This window comes from Carassius gibelio, chromosome A5 (assembly GCF_023724105.1).
Source record: "Carassius gibelio isolate Cgi1373 ecotype wild population from Czech Republic chromosome A5, carGib1.2-hapl.c, whole genome shotgun sequence".
NCBI classification, from domain to species: domain Eukaryota; kingdom Metazoa; phylum Chordata; class Actinopteri; order Cypriniformes; family Cyprinidae; genus Carassius; species Carassius gibelio.
In genome coordinates, this window is record NC_068375.1 from 26,409,704 (window position 1) to 26,429,426 (window position 19,723).

Below are 19,723 nucleotides of genomic sequence, written 5' to 3' on the forward strand. Positions count from 1 at the left end.
CTATACAAATAAACTTGAACTGAATTAAAAATGCAAAGTATTGGAGCATGTAACAATTAAATTCTATTTAATAATTATAATAATAATAATATAAACACACATACATATGTGTGAAAATTGTAACTAAATTTGACAGAATGATGAACATAAAATTTTTATATTTGCTATCACCTGGAGGCAATCCAGAGGAGCATAGACCCCTGGGGACCGGAGATAGCATCCTTGAAATTTTGCCCATCTATATCTCGCCAAGGCCTAGGGACTTGGGTTGATGATAGACCCTCTATCCGACGATGCCACCCCCGAGTCGATAGCCCACCGGGGGGCCGGGGATAGAGCCCCCCTAACATGAAACTTTGACTGGCTATATCTCTCTGAGGCCAGAGCCAAACCCCCTTTGATCAGCTTTGATCGGCATATCTTTATTAGAATGTTTAATTTATATGAGATTAAATTCTGCTGGGTATCCTGCATTAATGCCACAGTGGTTGACTCCTTGAGGTTCATGCTGATTCAGAGGGGCAGCAACACTTCATAAAATTGAGCAGGACAGTGAATGAGCTGGATTTTATCTGTGCAAACCCCACAGACAGGATAAGTACTTTCTCTCCCTCAGTTGTCTTATGCCTGGCCAGACATCAGAGCAACTTCAACCTGTCACATCGAGGAACCAACTAAACTTAAACAAGAAGTTAAACACTTTCTCCAACCAATATTCACTTTAAGATTTCTTTTGGTTAACAGATGAAACATTTAGCAGTGTGTGATGAGCAAAGATTTTTCCTTCCAATCAAAAATAAACCCTTCCATTACGCAGATCTTATTTTTCCTTTGGCAAGCATCAAATTTCTTACTTGGCTTTTGATTAGGCCAAGCAGCAGGCTCAGCTTATCCTCTTCACAAGCAAGAAATATCAGCAGCAAAGTCATTTTATCTTATCCAAATAAAAACAGAAATGGAAAATGGCAAATTGCAAAAAAGAAAGAGGAAAGAAAATGAAAGAGTGCTCCAAGTGTGTTATATATGATAATGGTCAACTGGTCGGTACATAATTCCCATACTTTCAGTTTTGTTTTCTTAATTTTGATGGCTGATACTCTAAAATGTGATTATTACATGAACAGAATCCTCTCTCTCTCTCTCTCTCTCTCTCACTCTCTCATATATATATATATATGTATATATATATATATATATATATATATATATATATATATATATATATATATATATATATATATATATATATATATATATATATATATATTGATTTAACACATTAATTTAATTTATATAGATTGTGGCAAAAAAAAAATGTTGTCTCTTATTTATATAATATAATATAGTTAAACAGTATAATGCGAAAATATAAAGTGCTGTGTGTGTCCAGAATAGGTGTTGTCATGTCACTGGGTTGAAATTTGGATGCTGCCTGAACTCACAGCAGCCCAACTTTTTATTCATTATTTTCTCACAGCCTGGTGCAACTATCTTTTGACTCCCCGACAGCGGCACCTTGCTCAAAAAAATAAAAAAACTTTTCTGTTGTTGGAGATATGGGAGCAAAAAAATGGATAATAGAAAGAAAAAAGCCAACCTTTTGAAATGCCATTGCGACCCTAATTTTTATGCGGTTACAAATGTATCACTGATTATTTTTGTACCTACTTATGTGTTGCCAATTTTAACATTCAAAATAGTTTAAAGCATTCAAACACAAGATTCGGTCAAGCTGAACTGAGTAGCTGGTTCCTCGCGCGCTGTGTTCGGTGCGCACGAGAGAGGCATCTCACGGACAGCAACACTGAACCGAGCTCTCCTTCAGGACGTTCGCATCCTCCTGCACCTGAACGAACAAATACAAAAAAAGAGCAAAAAGCGAAAGAGCTTAATTCAGCACCAAGGTGTTCAGGGTGCACACAGAGATGCGTCTCAAAGTCTTCTTGCTTTTGTACAGACAACAAATACATACAAAATATGTCAAAATACCCATCTTGGAAAGTGTGTTCAAAAAAGTCTGGGGTTATGTTTTAATTGAAAGTAAAGAGTTGAGAAAGAAATCAGATGTGTATCATTAAAATGGATGCATCGTCTCCTAAAGTGACCACGCCTAATTTACTAGCTCAGCTGTCGGTGTCTTTAATGTATGAAAATTAAACAAAATAACTCACTGCTCTTGACTGAATTACTTTGTAGTTTTAACAAGAATTTATCCACAGTCAAACTAAAATTCAGATATAATTTATTATATTGTTTTACTGGTGGGTGCAGGACACTAGTTCATTTATGTAAGTGAGTAAAATACAGTGATCTGTGAAATATTATACCCAAAAATTCTTCATACTGTAGACTACCAGTGAAAAAAAAAAATGCCAATAGGGACCTGACCATGTTTTGCTTAAGTGTTTCTTTCTTTAATTGGTAATGCCACCTTTTCACACCACAGACTGAACATAATTAAGCATTGCTTACCTGGTAACTGTTCAACAAAGTATTGATATTTGTGTAAATATTGTCATACTGACAGTTGTCTGAAGTTTTGGTTGATTTCATTACATATCTTTCTATCAAAGTTATCTGATATTATCAAGAGGAATTTGTTCTGACTAGGGCCGGGACTTTAACGCGTTAATTGAGATTAATTAATTACACAAAAAATAACGCGTTAACTAAGATTAATTAATTACAGAAAAAAAAATTCCCGCATTTTTAATAACTTATTTTTGCACCGCGGAATGTTTCTCACTGGATTTGTTTCGGCGGACCGATTATACTGAAGCACCAACTAGCGTTCGCTTCGCATATCACTGCAGCACATCGAGCCTCAAGTATCACCTCAATGCAAAACATATAGCAGCTAGCGTAGACTTTACACTTTATGTTGAACTATGTATTATTTTGTTGGTGCAACAGTTTATGTTGAACTCTTTATTGTTTTGGCCAAGGTTATTGAGAGTTGGACTTAGTATGTTATGGCCTCTGAAGCAACAGAGAGATGTTTTCTAATAGTCAGTGTTTCCAATGTTCTGAATGTAATTGACAGTATTGTGTTTTACTTAAAAAAAAACACTTTACAGAAGGTTCCAGCACCTATAAGCTTCCTGAATTTCTGAAATGTACTATTTCTAAATTGTTTCAAAATATGCTATTGCTACACTTCATAGACAAAAATTGCACTGGTTTGCTAGACTTGGTTGAACAAAAATAAACAATATTTTGTTGCTTAAGCTTATGTATTGAGTCATTATTCAATGGTATACTATAAATCCATGTGAAAAAAAAAATTACTTCTCACTGTTCTCAGGTCAAATATTTATATGCGATTAAAATGTGATTAATTTCGATTAATTAATTACAAAGCCTCTAATTAATTAGATTAATTTTTTTAATCGAGTCCCGGCCCTAGTTCTGACACAGTTTAACTCTGAGTTCTTGTCATATTTTATTACCAATTTCTAAACTACAGCAAATAAACTGTGATAATGTGAGAAATGTGGAAGGTGTCTGAATACATTTTGGTTTGACTGTGTATTTTATTTTACAGTGAAGACTATGCAGTGCTATTAACAAAAACAAACTTTCAGACAGGGCCCACTATACAACCTGCACCAGGGCCCCTCTAACCCCAGCTACGGCCCTGGGTTAAGGTACCAATGCACTGTGTGTACTTTAAGAAATAGAACAAGAAGGCATGTGGTTTAAAAGATGGCAAGTAAAATAAAAATCACATCTGTATGCAATACAGTTTCATTACTGTTCATTATTATCCAGAGCGGCTTACTATAAATAATTTGTGCGACAAAATCATGTTTTGCGCCAGTAACTGAAAAAGTCAGTAGCGCAAGTGCCACCAGTGGAAAAGGTTTGTGTAGTTCCCTGAATAATAAAAAAAAGCTCTTGAAACTGAAAAGGCCAAATGTACTAAGTGGAGTACCCTTTTCCTTAAAACCAGTTAGAGTACAACAAATGATGACGATGAGACGGCCGGTAAGCTAACATTAAGCTAGTTAGGAGCAGCGCAAGATGCTGGGGGCCGTGCAAAACAAGGTTGTCTGCAAACCACAGTTCATGTTGATGTATTTTTTTACAATTGATGTTTTTGAAATTATGAACCTAATTTTGAAATTATTCTGATACTGTTACATTGTGTTGTTGCAAAGAATACTGTTATTAACTTTAGTAATCTTCACTGTGAAGCAACACTTAGGCTTCCGTATTTGCACGGAATTGGAATGGATGATATTTTTTCAAAATACAATGAATTACAACGCTGTAGAGAACAGTGCACTATTGCAGACTTGTATTACTGAGGTTTTAATTTTATTAACTTCAAGTTTTAGTTCATCCAAAAATAAAAATTAAGCCATAAATTACTCACCCTGAAGTCATCCTAGGTGTATATGACTTTCTTCTTCCAGACGAATTCAGTTGGAGTTTTTGATCTTTCAAGCTGTTTGATGCCACTCAGTGGGTGTTGCACTGCATTGGTTCATAAGAAGTTTAATAAAAAGCTCATCCATTTAAAAAAAAGTATATCTCACATGGCTCCAGGGGGTGAACAAATGGCTCCTGTAGCAAACTGATGCATTTTGTAAGAAAAAAAATATCCATATTCAAAAAGTAATAATCAATTTAATCTAGCTTGCGCTCACAGTTGTTAACGAAGCAGTTCCGGGGGAGTGACGTATGAGGTCAGATTTGCGCATGCGCCACTCAGAAGTGACACACGTGGAAATGCAGCGGAGAGACTAAAACAAAATAATGGTCACTAATTAGAAGTAAAAAAACAAGGATTTGTAAAGAAGAATGTTGGAGGATTTCGATATAAGCCAAGAGGAGACTGGTAATGAAACTTTGCCTCCATTGCTAAAGTAAGGAAACTTTGCCTCCATTGCTAAAGTAAGGAAACTTTGCTTCCTTTGCTCCTGTTAGCAAATGTTGGTTTTCACGACTCTGGTATAGGTCGACCGATATTAGTTTTTTGACAGCCAATGCCGATATCTTGGAAAACAGGGGGAGCTGATATAAAGCTGATATAAAACCGATATAATTTTTTACCATTTAATTAATACTTAAGAAATTTGAAATCATTTGACAATGGATTAAAAAATAAATGTGTAAACTAAACTGATACTTTAGATGACAACTTTTTGCAAATAAATACATATTTAATAAAAATATAATTAAAAAGGAAGTAAACACTGTAACCAACAGGGCATTTAGTATTCTGGGAAGTTTTTGTACATTGGAAAACATATTTTTCAAATAAAGCAAGAATAACACTCATTTTACATACAGCACACAGTGCAAATAACATGAATATGACAGTGGGCAAATGCAAAAAGTGCAGCATATATTGAAATCATGAGTTTAAAGTTTAAAGCATTCAATTCACACGGACTGACCGTGACACAGAGAACACGTGATCATGCAAGATACACATGCACACTTCGAAAGATCTCACAGCTGGATTTGACTAAGTTTGCAAGATTTGTGGAATAAAATGTTCATTAGTCATTAAAAGATTTGTTTATATAAATGAGTATTTGCTTAATGCTGATGGCAAACGATAAAGTATTATAATGTTTGCCTTTCTATTACTAATAATATAAAAAGCAATCGTTATAATACTCTTTGCATAGTTAAATTCCTTTGTTTAACCATTCTTTCTGATTATTAGACAGACTTCTATAGGTTTTTTTTTTTTTACAAAAATGCATCGATTCACTACAGGAGGTATTTGTTCACCCCCCGGAGCAGTGTGAGACACTGTGCTTTTTATTAAACTTCTCATGAAACGATGCAGTGCAACACCTGCTGAGCGGCATCAAACAGCTTGAAAAATCAAAGACAATTTTTTTAATAACTCTAAATGGATTCATATGAAAGAAGATAGTCATGAATACATTCAACTCATTAAGACATTTACTTCCACCTACTGGCAGTTTTAGATTCTTATTTAGAGTGGCACTCCATTAAAAATAAAGTAATTTTTTCATATTAATAAAAAAATAAAATAATCTAAAGCTACTTTTTGTAAAGTCTGTTTGATGTGTTTTTTTGTCCGAGCCCATTCCTGATACTGCATACACAGAATACCCAGTCTGAATAGCTGAATACATTAACAGAATTTTATTGATAAATCATTTGAACATAAAAGCCAAGTTGACTGGGAAGAGAAGCTGTTATAAATCATAATTATTACTCTTTCAGCACACTCTGGGTATACATAGCCCTTTTGCACTACATGAAGGCTTGATTCATTTTGCCACATCCTCTGAACCAGATCAGCAGCAACAACCAATATCATCAACAAAGCATGGCAGTATAGCTAGCCAGCCTTGTGGTTTTCAAAATGATTGACAGGCCAGCAAGAACTGTGTCAATATCATTTGAATACTTACATTTACATTTATGCATTTGGCAGACGCTTCTATCCGAAGCGACTTGCAGTGTATTGAGGCTATACATTTGTACTGGCTTTAGCACTACGATATCATTGTTTAATTACTCCAGCACCTCAGACAGTTATTTTATTTAGCTGGAGGTCACAATATTCTCCTAAATATAAGGCCTGTCTCATGTCAATGTGTAGTGAAGACACAAACTGACTTCTTATCTCTATAATTACAGTAGCACATACCCCAGTAAATCAGTAATGAACTCACATGGAGTTAAACAACATTCATGTTCTTGGTGTAAAAATCTGGCTATTTCATATATTGATTTTTTTTTTAAAGGGGGAATTCTATTGATGACTTACTGAGAGATGAAACAGTTTCTCCACAATAGTCCAAAACCGAAATGAGAAAAATGTCAAGAAACAAATGTCTATCAAGTCGCGTGTAACAGATAATAATGGGTTTAATTATGAATAAATGTCATGCATTGTGATTCATTCTTGTGGAACTATCTCGGCAATTACTGAGGCATAATAGTTCACCATCCCGACAGGGCCCCCCGGACGTCTTGCCTGGATCACATCCTTTGATGACATGCACATAGAGTCATCTGATTGGATGACAATTGCTGGAAGGTCATGTCTTGACCGGTCCTTTCTTGCTGTCCTCTAGCATGAATAAAGCCTTTTCAGATTATATCAAACAGGGCTTGTTCAAACGCTCACAGCCATGGCTGCACCCAGGAAATAGAGAGCTGCCGTGGGCAAGAGGCCAGGCTGTAGGACAAAGGGCTAGAGCTGCAATCATACACACAACTTCACACCATTACTTCTCCATGGCTCATGAATAGAGCCTTTGGACCTCACTGCAGACTGAAGCAAAATGGACAATGAAAAGTGGGAGGAACAGGGAGAGATAGACTAATATATTTTTAATTTCTCAAGACTCATTTTGAGAGATTTTGCATTATTGCGTAAAAACAGAAATGGCAATTTTACTGGTCTTTACCTAAATATATTTCATTAAATCTTCAAATGCCAAAATATATTACCAAATGTAAGAAAATAAATGTTAATTTTAAAATACATTTAGCGTAAACCATTTATTTTTTGTTGTTGTATGTTTAGAAATACTGTTTAAATAACATACAGTGCGTATAGAAATAAATCACGACCCCCCTTTAAAATAACTTTTTGTTGCTTTGCAGCCTGAAATAAAGACAGAATATTTTTATTTTACCCAGTTGTATTTACTTAATGCAATTTATAACATCCAAAAGGATAGTTCACCCAAAAATGAAAATCCTGTCATCATTTACTCATTCTCATGTCGTTCCAAACCTGTATGAGTTGCTTTATATGTTGAAGATAAAAGAAGATATTTTGAAGATTATTGGTAATCAAACAGTTGGTGTTTCCCATTGACTTCCATAGTATTTATTTTCCTAAGATGGAAGTCAATGGGAACCATTAACTGTTTGATTACCATGATTAAATTATGATAATTCATACAGATAAAATTGTGTGTGTGTGTGTGTGTGTGTATTATCTATCTAAATCTAATTTGTATTAAATTCCTGCATTCTGTCTATTTTGTAACTGAATTAAAATGTGTATATAAAAATCTATATTCAAATTCATTGTGAACAATCCAAAACCCTGCTATCAATACTGTATAATTTATATTTCAAAATTGAGCAGTCTTAATTCCGCACTGCCATGCATATACGTTGCATTGTGTTATATTCAAAGACTTTGCACTCCCTGCTCCAAAACAAAAATGTTCCGCTGTGTAGAAGGACCAGCTCTAGATCCTGCCAGCAGATACATCGGATGGTATCACATATAGCTTTTAATGGTTTTTCTAACTCTTATTTTTCCTGTTTTCCTGTCTATTCCAATAAACAAGATGCTGACGGAGTATGACTATGCAATGCAGCAGAAGAATGGGGACAGATTGCTGAAGGGGAATTATGTGGAAGGGATTTCAGTCTTTGTTGTGCCAGTCTTTGTTCAGATCTCCATTAAACCCTCTGTGACTGCCCTTGCTTTCATTTACACAAGCCAAAATCTTCAGCTGCCACAGCAGATGATTAAGTCAACATTATATCATTTAATATGCTGATATAATCTTTAAAATAATGATTATACGATTATTTGTACCTGAAATTAAAGTCTATGAATGAGATGAAAACAAACAGACTTAGTCACAGCTACTTAAAAACAGAAATAGGTAAACTGAAGATTTAAGTCAAGGTGCTTTAAGAGAGGTTTGTCCCTTTTGTCTGTCACTGGCCATGAAAACCAGGCTATGATGATTCATTTTAACCGTAATTGATTCATTTTTTGGGTGTTTTTACAAAATTTGGACAATAAGTTACCCTTTGTATAAGGAAGGCCAGCTCTCCTCACACCACATCATTCAATCAAACAGCACATGTTCAACAGTTCGTATACAAATGTTCTCATGATGACACACTTCAAGTCACTGAAACGGCAGCAGAACAGAAAAGTGCCAAAAATTGACATCACTGTAATACCTCCACTGTGACACACAAGGCTTGCATCCAAATCCTGTCACAGTGTTTTTATAATCCCTGCCGGCAGACACATTGGTATGGTAAAGCAGTCTTATTTTTTTGCCCTTTCAGACAATGTATGTTGAAAAACACTACAAATACACTATACTGAATGTGCAAAATGCAAGCCTGATAACAGTGTTTAACCAGACAGCAGACATATGCGCTGCTATCTGGCAGACAGTCGCAGCACTGTGGGATTTGGTTAAACTACTGTAAACTATTAGGTCAGCCTGCATTGTGGTCATTGTCTTTACTCCCACACCACCCCCTCAAAAGTCACCACTGCCCAATTATACATGGAGAAAAAGGCGACAACTGTCCATTTAAAATTTTTTGTAATTGAATCCTTCAATTAATTGTTTTTATTTAGTTTAAATTAATATATAAAAAAAAAAGACTTAAGCAAAAAACATTTTGTCAGAACCACTAGTAAATGATGTTATTTTGTTTAAGTTTTTGATTTTTTTTTTCTTTATATTAGTTACTGTGCGTTCACACCAGACGCGACTTGCGCAAATAAATCACACTATTAGCACATAGTTGGACGCTCGAACATTTTGAGTTCATTCTGAGCGTGAAATTTGCTTCATTAGTGCATGAAATTAACTTCACAACAAAAGAGAATTCACTTCTCTAAATATTACTGTTATCGTGTCTTGAAATGTAAACGTGATTGGGTCTAAAAAGAGCCTCTCAGAGTGTCAGTGTCTCTCAGAAGTCAAGATGGGCAGAGGATCACCAATTCCCCCAATGCTGTGGTGAAAAATAGTGGAGTAATATCAGAAAGAAGTTTCTCAGAGAAAAATTGCAAAGAGTTTGAAGTTATCATCATCTACAGTGCATAATATCATCCAAAGATTCAGAGAATCTGGAACAATCTCTTTGCGTAAGGGTCAAGACCGGAAAACCATACCGGATGTCTGTGATCTTCTGGGCGTTAGACAGCACTGCATCACATACAGGAATGCTACTCTAATGGAAATAACAACATGGGCTCAGGAATACTTCCAGTAAACATTGTCGGTGAACACAACCCACCGTGCCATTCGCCACTGCAGGATAAAATTCCATAGGTCAAAAAAGAAGCCATATCTAAACATGATCCACAAGCGCAGGTGTTTTCTCTGGGCCAAGGCTCATTTAAAATGGACTGTGGTCAGACGAATCAAAGAGTTCTTTTTGAAGACTGGGACACCATGTTATCTGGACTAAAGAGGACAAGGACAACCCAAGTTGTTATCAGTGCTCAGTTCAGAAGCCTGCATCTCTGATGGTATGGGTTTGCATGAGTGCGTGTGGCATGGGCAGCTTACACATCTGGAAAGGCACCATCAATGCTGAAAGGTATATCCAAGTTCCAGAACAACATATGCTCCCATCCAGACATCGTCTCTTTCAGGGAAGAGCTTGCATTTTCCAACATGACAATGCCAGACCACATACTGCACCAATTACAACATCATGGCTGTGTAGAAGGAGGATCCGGATACTTAAATGGCCAGCCTGCTGTCCAGATCTTTCAACTATAGAAAACATTTGGTGCATCATAAAGAGGAAGATGCGACAAAGACCTAAGACAGTTGAGCAACTAGAAGCCTGTATTAGACAAGAATGGGACAACATTCCTATTCCTAAACTTGAGCAACTTGTCTCCTCAGTCCCCAGACGTTTGCAGACTGTTATAAAAAGAAGTGGGGATGCCCCACAGTGGTAAACATGGCCTTTCCTGACTTTTTTTAGATGTTTTGATGCCGTGCAATTTAAAATTTTACTTATTTTATACGCAACTTATTTTTCCCTTAAAATTATACATTTTCTCAGTTTAAACATTTGATTTGTCACTATTTTGTATTCTGGATAAAATATTGAAATTTGAAACTTCCACATCACTGCATTTTTTTTTTTATTCACAATTTGTACAGTGTCCCAACTTTTTTGGAATCGGGTTTGTATGTTTTAGCTGTGATTGACAGACTGACAGACTGCAATGGTTTGTGTTTAAAGAAACAAAAGTCACCTATATCTTGGATTCTCTGGGGGTAAGCAGATAAATGTCAAATTTCCATTTTTGGGTAAACTATCCCCTTAAGTAGCTTTTTCCCACTGATATTTACAGAAACAGCCAATCAGAAAGAATGTTTGTCTAGGTATACTCTAAAGAGTGAACCTTGGGAAGGAATGAATTTAGAAGAATATGAGAACAAAGGGCTCAAAGGATTTTGTTGTTGCAATACCACCAAAAGTCAGCCAGCTCCAGCAAATGTGGATTAGCACTTTAAAAATGTCCCAAGGCACCTTCATCAGAGGAAAACAAGGGTTGCTGGCATCAGAAAGACACTGGCATGAGCCACACTGAAGAAGGGAGCTCTGGCATACTTGTTCGTTAAGCAAAAAAATCAAACAAGATGTGACACATCAGTCTTAGTGTTTTAGCTTTAAATGCAGTTTTTCCAGTTGCAGTAGCTGGCTAAATTGTGGTAAATTGGGGGGGGGGTGGACATATCAACCGCACAGTTTTTTCCACAACAAACCTAGAAAGGCTATATTTAAAAGAACAGAATGAAGAAAAAAATAAATTGAAAAATTATGTGTGTGGAGAAGACTGCTGAAAATCTAAAGTTTCAACTGTATTGAAAAACAACCATTTTCAGTCTGGAGACACCTACAGCAATATTTGTCTTTTGCAGGGAACACAGCTTTACAGCTGTCAATGTGACCGAATTACAGGGAGGTTTTCTTTACTTTCTTAATCGCTCTGGCAAACAGCATACCACAGCACCCTCAGATAGCAGATTTTCCTCTGTCTATGCTCTATATAGGCTGCATCTAATTATAGTGTGTGTCCTTACACAATATCAGTAGAGAACAATATAAATGACTTGAGGCTCACTGTAAATATTTGAGGTTGAAAATGTCCCTTATAACTTAATGGCAGCAGTGCATGTCAGAAAGTGAAGTTCTGTCAAGAAGTAACAGCATATTTAAGTTGTCTTTTAAAACAACTTAACTTGTCTTTTGATAAGAGCGTAGTTTTGTGGTTTCTCTTACAATAGTGGAAATCACAGAATGGGATAAGTATGTCGGTCCAGTGTCAGCATGAGAGGCAGAAAGCACAAGCTTCAATCAGCACTCCACAAACACTCCGGGGCAGACAGGAACGTGAAAACTACCAACTTCCACAGGATCTTACTTCCACAACCAAATCAGGGCTATCAGTTTTTCTTTAGTTTGTTTCAGCTTGCCTTTAGACGTATAGCCCAGGAAATAGCTTGAGGTTTGAACCAGGACCAGTGCAAAGCCATCATTCACTGCACCAAAACAGATGACTAACACAGAAACATGATACATACATTTAATGTAATGAAAACTTTACACATCCACGGCTGTGTGATATACTCTTTTCTAATCATGACCAATTTTATTAATATTAATAAATAGGGCTGAGTTGACAATATCAATTTCTAAATTTTAATCAGTCTTTATTTTGTTGAACCAATATTGATTCTTAAATGCCAAGATCAATCTTTTAGTCTATTTTTGTTGTTGTTGATGTGTGAACAAAACTTAAGAAAGTTATTTGTGCATGTGCATGCCATCATATTAATTGCAATAAGTTTTGTGATTTGTTACTTTGATATTAGACAAAGTCTCACCTTTCAAATTCTGTCAATGTTATCAGGAAATCCAAACAATAAATGTAATTTTATTACTCTTTAATGTGGAGTGAACTCGCTGTAGCCATTTTACAATTCTAGAATGGAACACTGTTCTCTAATCTTTCCTTTGCTTCACAGGGAGCTAGTTGGACTGACAAAGGCTGTATTCACTCTGCCTCTCTGACATGTCAATCATCACAACTCTCATTTTCTGTCTAAATCAATAATAAACATTCACATTTGTGATGCATTTATTGTTTGCTATTACTGAAAATACATTTAGACTGCATAGTGTACTTGATGATTAATGTGACATCTTTGTGAAGCAGAATAGTTCTTCATAGCAAATTTTACCAAAATAAAATTGGCTCAAACTGCTCTTGACTTCCCCCCTCCCATTTAGGGTCAGGGCTAGTGCTGTCACAGTACCAAAATTTCAGTATTCGGTACCGATACCAGTGAAAATCCACGGTTCTCGGTACCAATTTTGGTACCAAATCAAAACAAAAAAATATGCTCATAAAAAAATTATTATTATTTTTTTTTTTACAATTGTTACAATTGTTCTTAAAGTTTTTCTACAAGTAATATAATTATAAAAAACAGTAAACAAGTTTCACCCAAGTTTAATTAATGGTATTGAAGTACCAGGTCTTTTGACAACACTAGTCAGGGCCCCTACGCAGTGTAGGGCTTGCTAGGGTGTCTTGTATGCCTGTGTGTGTAGCATGAAAGCTTACAGCATGAAATATACATCTATAGCACCCTCGGCTAGTGACCTGTCACTTTTATTCTGTATTTTGATGGATGTCGTGATCTGTGATTAATTGTGGCAATGTACTTCACAGCATGGTCTCATTAATCACTATGTAGCAAATGACACAAACACACACACACAGTTACCATGCCAGCCAACTAACAACAGTTGCATCATCAAATTTCGAAATATCACCGGGAGATATAATCCTTGCAACCTAAATATAGAATACACAATAATTAACATTTATATGCAATTTTCTTGACTATCTTCGCATTTTAGTCTCTTCACACTTGCATCCCCCACTGCATGCTTCTTATCCTAAAAAGCACATACTACTCAAACACCACAGACACAGCAGGACTTTATGAATGACAGATTGGGTACTGTAATGGAAGCTCTCTACAGCCAGTGTTCATGGAGGGAGTGGGAATGCTGTGAATTATGATGCCTTTCTCCATGTCAGGGGGAGCAGAGGGGGGCAGCAGTCTTTGAGCCCGCTCCAAAACAAACACAAGCGGATGGCTGACTCTCACACGACTGCGGCTATTTCGTTTCCATCTGCAGCCGTCTGCTGTGGGAAAGCTATAATTATTCAGCGTGTGGAGTCACTAACTTTACCCTTGCACTCTCATGTCTGCTTTACACACACAGATCTAAGAACATAGAGAGATACTGTCAACATACTAGTACATTACATGCACATGCATGTATAGACAGCCGACAAGACATTAACAAGTGTTTGAGTTATTACTGTGGCACATAAAACAAACAGCCAACATGAATAGATGCTGTGATAGACAAGACAGACAGTCAGACAGACATACAGAGAAACAGATAGATATATAGACAGATAGATAGAGCCTTCAAATATTTATAATGGCCTGTTGGTTATGTTATATGTAATGCTGTGAATTAAACAGTGTCACATTTCTAATGTGTGGTGGTTTGCCATGACAATATTAGGTTTCTGTGGCTTAACCGTATTCCTACAGTCTAATACTAACAACAGGTGCACAAAACAACACAGTCAATGACAAGATGCTACGACACTATGACACACCCACAAACATGCTCACACAGGATACACGCAGAGGAATGTATTCGGGGAAGGTTGCTCAGAGACAAAGTATCATAAAGAGGCTCGTAGGCAAACAGCTGACAGGTGACATCCTGTTATGATGATATAATAAATGTGACATGATTGCAGCAGTTTGGCAGGAATCTGACAAAGTTGAGGGGACACGGACGATCCAGCAGCCACTCTACTGCAGTGTAGAGAGCAACTGCTCCATGCCTGCTGACTGCATTCATGCAGAGGTCAAATTAAGGACAAACATCAGACATACGGTAAGTGCAGCTTTACAATATGAGCCAGCATCAGAACAGACATAGAAAATGAAACGTGAAATGCTACCAGACAACAAAGACACACAGCTCATAAGTTCAGATCAGAGTACATGTTCTAACATGCTGAATTTTGACCAGTACATCACACTGCACATGACATTATGAGAATATAAAGCTGGGAACAAACTGTCCTATCAAATATTTTAATTTCCTACATTCTGTTGTAAAGATGTTGCTGAGGACATTTTCCACCAAGTCATTATGATACCCATCTGAATGAAACAAGGGTGATGTGATTGATGTGATACTCACCTATTGCAGAGTCGATTCACAGCTCCATAGGAGTCACAGTTACAGGCCTGGCAGCCACCGGTCCCGTTGGTGAAATACGCATCGGCACATTGTTCACAATGCTGACCCGTGTATCCAGTTAGACAGACACACTGACCTGTGGCAGAGTTGCAGGTATCTTGGTCCTCTGACCCCTCAGCACTACAGTTGCACTGATGGCCTGTGCACGAGAGAGAAGAGAGATGAACAACATGTTAGCCTTTCTTTCCAATGTTAAAGATTTTAATATCTTGCTGACAATTTTTCTGATTAGATGCCAAAATGAGTCATGTGAGAGAGCACTGGTGTTTAAAAAGAGAACTCAGTAAGGTTTATTTTTCTAAAGTTTCATTGGTTCTTTTGTGTCCCAGTGGTCTTGGTCTTCATATACTAACAACTATCAGCATGGATGCATAGCGTTTGTTTGTTTGTGGGTTTAATTTCCCCAAATTAAAATTTTGTCATCAATAACTCATTCTAACTACTCATACTAAACCTGAAAGTATAACTTTCTTCTGTTGAACGCAGAGAACTCTCAAAAATTATTTTTGTCGTGAGAAGAATAGACTGAAACTAAATATCACTGTACAAACTCTTTTTTGTTCCATGAAAGTCATACACATTTCAAAAGACATGATGTTGATTAAAAGATCATTTTTACAGTCGTTCTGCAGGCAGTCACTGTGCTTGTTATTAACCTATATAGTTTTGCTTGTAATTGCTTTTTTTAAAGGTACTTTTTAATGTTTTGTATTGGTTAAAACCAGTAGATAATGTTAGTATATTATTGTTGCTATTATTAGTAAAATGCTTGACACTGCCCAAGAGGGGATAACATTGAGTGTCCCTTTAATGCTTACAGTATGAATTTTAGCAGGAGGTTTAATCAGTAAGTGGTAGGGGTAAAGCACATTCTCATTTGGCCCCCTACACATATTTTATCAAAGGAACATGACGCAAAGGAAAGTGTGAAATTATTCAAAGCTGCAAGTTGCCACTTTCCAGTGCTGTTACAGAATGGGAATAGAACGAGAACAGATAATATGGCACTGAAATCTTTCTCATAGAAACCATATGAGCAAAACAGCAACATTATGATTCAAGTATTGCAGTTAATGGAAATTATATGAAAACTGCTCATTTCATTGCCTGTGTGGCAACTGCACCTCCAGGGCTCCACTGAACCTTTGGTCACTGAGAAATACACCAGACAGTATTTGGCTACCGCCTTCAAGGACGGTTTCAAGGAATGTTTTGTAGGATTTAGAGAGGACTTGAGCCTGGCCCGTCCCGTTATCAGCTCTCAAAGTACAAGCTGTTCTATCCTACACACGTCAACAACTCTGTAAAAAAAAAAAACAACAGCTTTCTCAGTAGTACCTCAAAAGCCTCCAGCACTTACAGCAGCAGGAACCTTACACATCTAACACAATCAATCAGCAATAATACAGAGGTCACTGAGAGGCTTTCAGAGAAATGAGCAGAACAAAGAAGCCTGATTATTAAAGCACAATTCTTCTGACTGTGCTGTAATATTAGTTTGTTGTGTAGCAAGCCCAGAGCTTATCTGATTGGAAACTACATCACATCGATGCAGTGTTCAAATACAGTGACACAATCTGTGTTTTTATCTCGGTAAAAGAGGAGCCGATGCTTTCTCACACAGGAAAAGCATAGTAGCTGTAATTTGCGATGATGTTAGTTTCAATGAGATGTGTTTGTGAGAGAAAGAGGCAGGGTTCATTTTTGGGTCTCTTTGTACAGCCTACCTGACAAAATGCCAAAGGCAAGCCCTGGATCACTAGTAAAATCTCAAGAACCACATTTTGATGCATTATTTTGTTGAAATAACACTGCTCCGTATGGGAGCACATCTGGTGGGAACTTAAATTCAGAAAACTATCCTTTTATTTTGGCTGTTTAACATACTGCATTCATAAATGCAGAGGGGGCCGTTCTTGCAGTGTGTCATTGTTTTACAGTGACCTCCCATCGGACCAGTGAGTGTTAACACATGAAAAAACACACACATATACACATGTGCACTGACACAGTGAGAGAAATGGAGCGCTGTGATATATTTAGCAGAGGCTCTCAGCGTGTACAGTTCTCTCCCATAGCTGACTGGGGGCAATCTGATCTGAATCAGAGGTGACCTTGCTGAAGATCAGATTACACAATAGGAGAGCTCTGCCAGACAAAGGCAAAAATAATTTTTTTTTTTTAATTTTCTCTTAATGAAACAATTACAAGTATCCATCTTATCAGTCTTGTATCGTCTTACAATATTCACTCCTAACCTACTTCTCACAGTCCAGTGAGGGCAGGCATCATTTAATAGAAATATAGTTACTCTACCAGTCAAAAGTTTGAGGTCAGTGAAGTTTTTTCAGGATGCATTAAGGACACATTAAATAAATCAAAAGTCACAGTAAAAATGTTCACATTGTTACAGAATACATACATTTCCAATAAAAGTGATTCTTTTGAACTTACTATTTATAATAAATATCCTGGCGTAAAATATCTAAACATTTTCATTAAAATATTAGGCTGTTTTTAACATTAATAACAAGAAATGAGCACCGAATCAGCAAAATTGAAGAATCATATGAAACTGACAATTGGAGTAACGGCTTCTGAACATGCAGCTTTGCTATCATAGAAATAAATTACATTTTTTTTTAATTATAATAGAAAACAGATTTTCATTGTAATAATTAGTGGTGCTCCGATCACGATCGGCCGATCGTTAATGCGCATCTCATCAGTAAAGCCGGTTTTCTAATCAGCGGTTAATTCCATCAGGTGCGTGATTTCACATAGAGCAGCTGTTACTACACAGAGCCGTTGTTAACGGAGAAGATGCGCCAATAAACGCTTAAAATGAAGTGGATTTGCGCATCTTCTCTATTAACAACGGCTCTGTGTAGTAACAGCTGCTCTAAATAACCGGCTTTACTGACGAGATGCGCATAACGATCGGCCGATCATGATCGGAGCACCCCTAGTAATAATATTTCACAATATTATTTTTTTTACTGTATTTTTGATAAAATATTCTGCAGATCTTTTAAAAACATTAATAAAACCTCACTGACTCCTTGTGAACGATAGTGTGGTGGTCTTTATGGACAAAAGGATGGAAGCGCCTGTCTGCTTTACACAGATATAAACATGCTGAGACAAGAGTTTGCGAGTTTGTTGTAGGACATTGACAAGGTGATCCTCGCTTATTGAGTATCCATTGAGAATGCAGGAAATGAAGTCAGCTCAAGACACTGACAATGAGATACTGTTTTTCTTTACAAATATAAAGGTCACAGCTTTATTCTGGTTGAATAAGGATTAAAGGTTTGTTTACCAGCTATATCTAATAAGGGCTGGGAGCACTGACCTAAATTCACTTTTGGCATCTTTTTGGAAATTCCTGCTTCAAACCGAAAGTTTGTTTGTTTATTCATTTATTTTATTTTTTACAATAAATCTGAACCTTTTTTAGGTTCAGATGTCTGCATGAGGGTCTCACTGTTGCAGTATGGATAGATATTAAGTTACGGTACCTTCTTCAACGCCTTAATGGCAAACTGCAGGTTAGCTCCAGACAGTAAAAGTAAGGTTGACAGTGAAAGTGGCTAAAGACTCATCTTGATTGATGAGCTGACACAGAGATGGTGAAATAAGTTATTAGCTATGCTAATTCACACACTGCTCCAAGTACTTAAAGTCCAAAAAAAATCAAAGACGGGAAAAAGACATTCTCAAAAAATAACATACAGTACAAGTACAGATTTTAACTATTGTTCAGTCCCAAAATTAAATTAAATTTAAATTGAGTCGCATTAACCCCAACCCTAAACCTAACCAATAGTTTTAACAAAAGCAAACATGAGATAAAAACACATTTTCTTAAGCAACCATGCCATTTTGGCTTGCTTCTACAAATCTTTGAACTGCCTGAAGGGCAATGGTAAATGTTTTTTGAGGTAATAACATAGTATTGTGCAAGGAACCGTAAAAAAAAAAGTCTTTGTTAATCATTAATCTGCCCCATTATCATAATTTGTGTAAAAACTAATAAAAAAGTTTGCTGTTCAACTGCTTTTTGAACATTCATCATTACTACTTGATTGGTCTTGAACGAAGACTAATAACTTTTTTAAGGTGCTATCAATGCTAAAATGCGTTATGAAAAGTACAGTGTGACAAATCAGATCAGATGTAGAGTTTCCAAAAAATGGTGAACCACTGTTTGTGATATGCAGGGATGTCACACACAGCAAGAACATGTTTGGACAAATTCCCATGATCAGATTCAGTAGCTTTGGCATAGTTACAAAATAAATTTACGGGACACTTACGTAACAGTATAGAGTGTACGGGCCCGTGGGTGAGCAGCATGGTGTTATGGGTGATGGGGCCACTGTTACTCTTCATTGCCACCCACATGCCAGATTGTGTGGCATCGCTGAGAGTGTGAGAACTCTGGCTTCATCTCACAGAGAAAAGAAAAATACATGAACACTATCATACGGTCACGTTTACTAAGAAATCTTACAAAAAAAAAAAAAAAAAAAGAGACACTTATAAGCTAGATAAATAAACACAAACAGGTTTGGTAAATGATAGTGTCAAATGATATTGCTGA

The 19,723-nt window shown here is 36.6% G+C and overlaps 2 protein-coding genes across 2 annotated transcripts in view; one reads left to right on the top strand and one right to left on the bottom strand.

The window, feature by feature from the left end:
• LOC128007270 (multiple epidermal growth factor-like domains protein 9) overlaps nucleotides 1-19,723 on the bottom strand; it is a 58,603-nt gene that overhangs the window by 33,764 nt on the left and 5,116 nt on the right. Inside the window, exon 2 of the mRNA XM_052592795.1 lies at nucleotides 15,058-15,256. Within this exon, the coding sequence (XP_052448755.1) occupies nucleotides 15,058-15,256 (199 nt within the window). The remainder of the gene's footprint in view (nucleotides 1-15,057; nucleotides 15,257-19,723) is intronic.
• Nucleotides 13,871-19,723, top strand: part of LOC128007498 (P2X purinoceptor 1) — a 36,200-nt gene continuing 30,347 nt past the window's right edge. The window contains exon 1 of the mRNA XM_052592816.1: nucleotides 13,871-14,745. The gene's annotated coding sequence lies outside the window, so the exon portion shown is untranslated. The remainder of the gene's footprint in view (nucleotides 14,746-19,723) is intronic.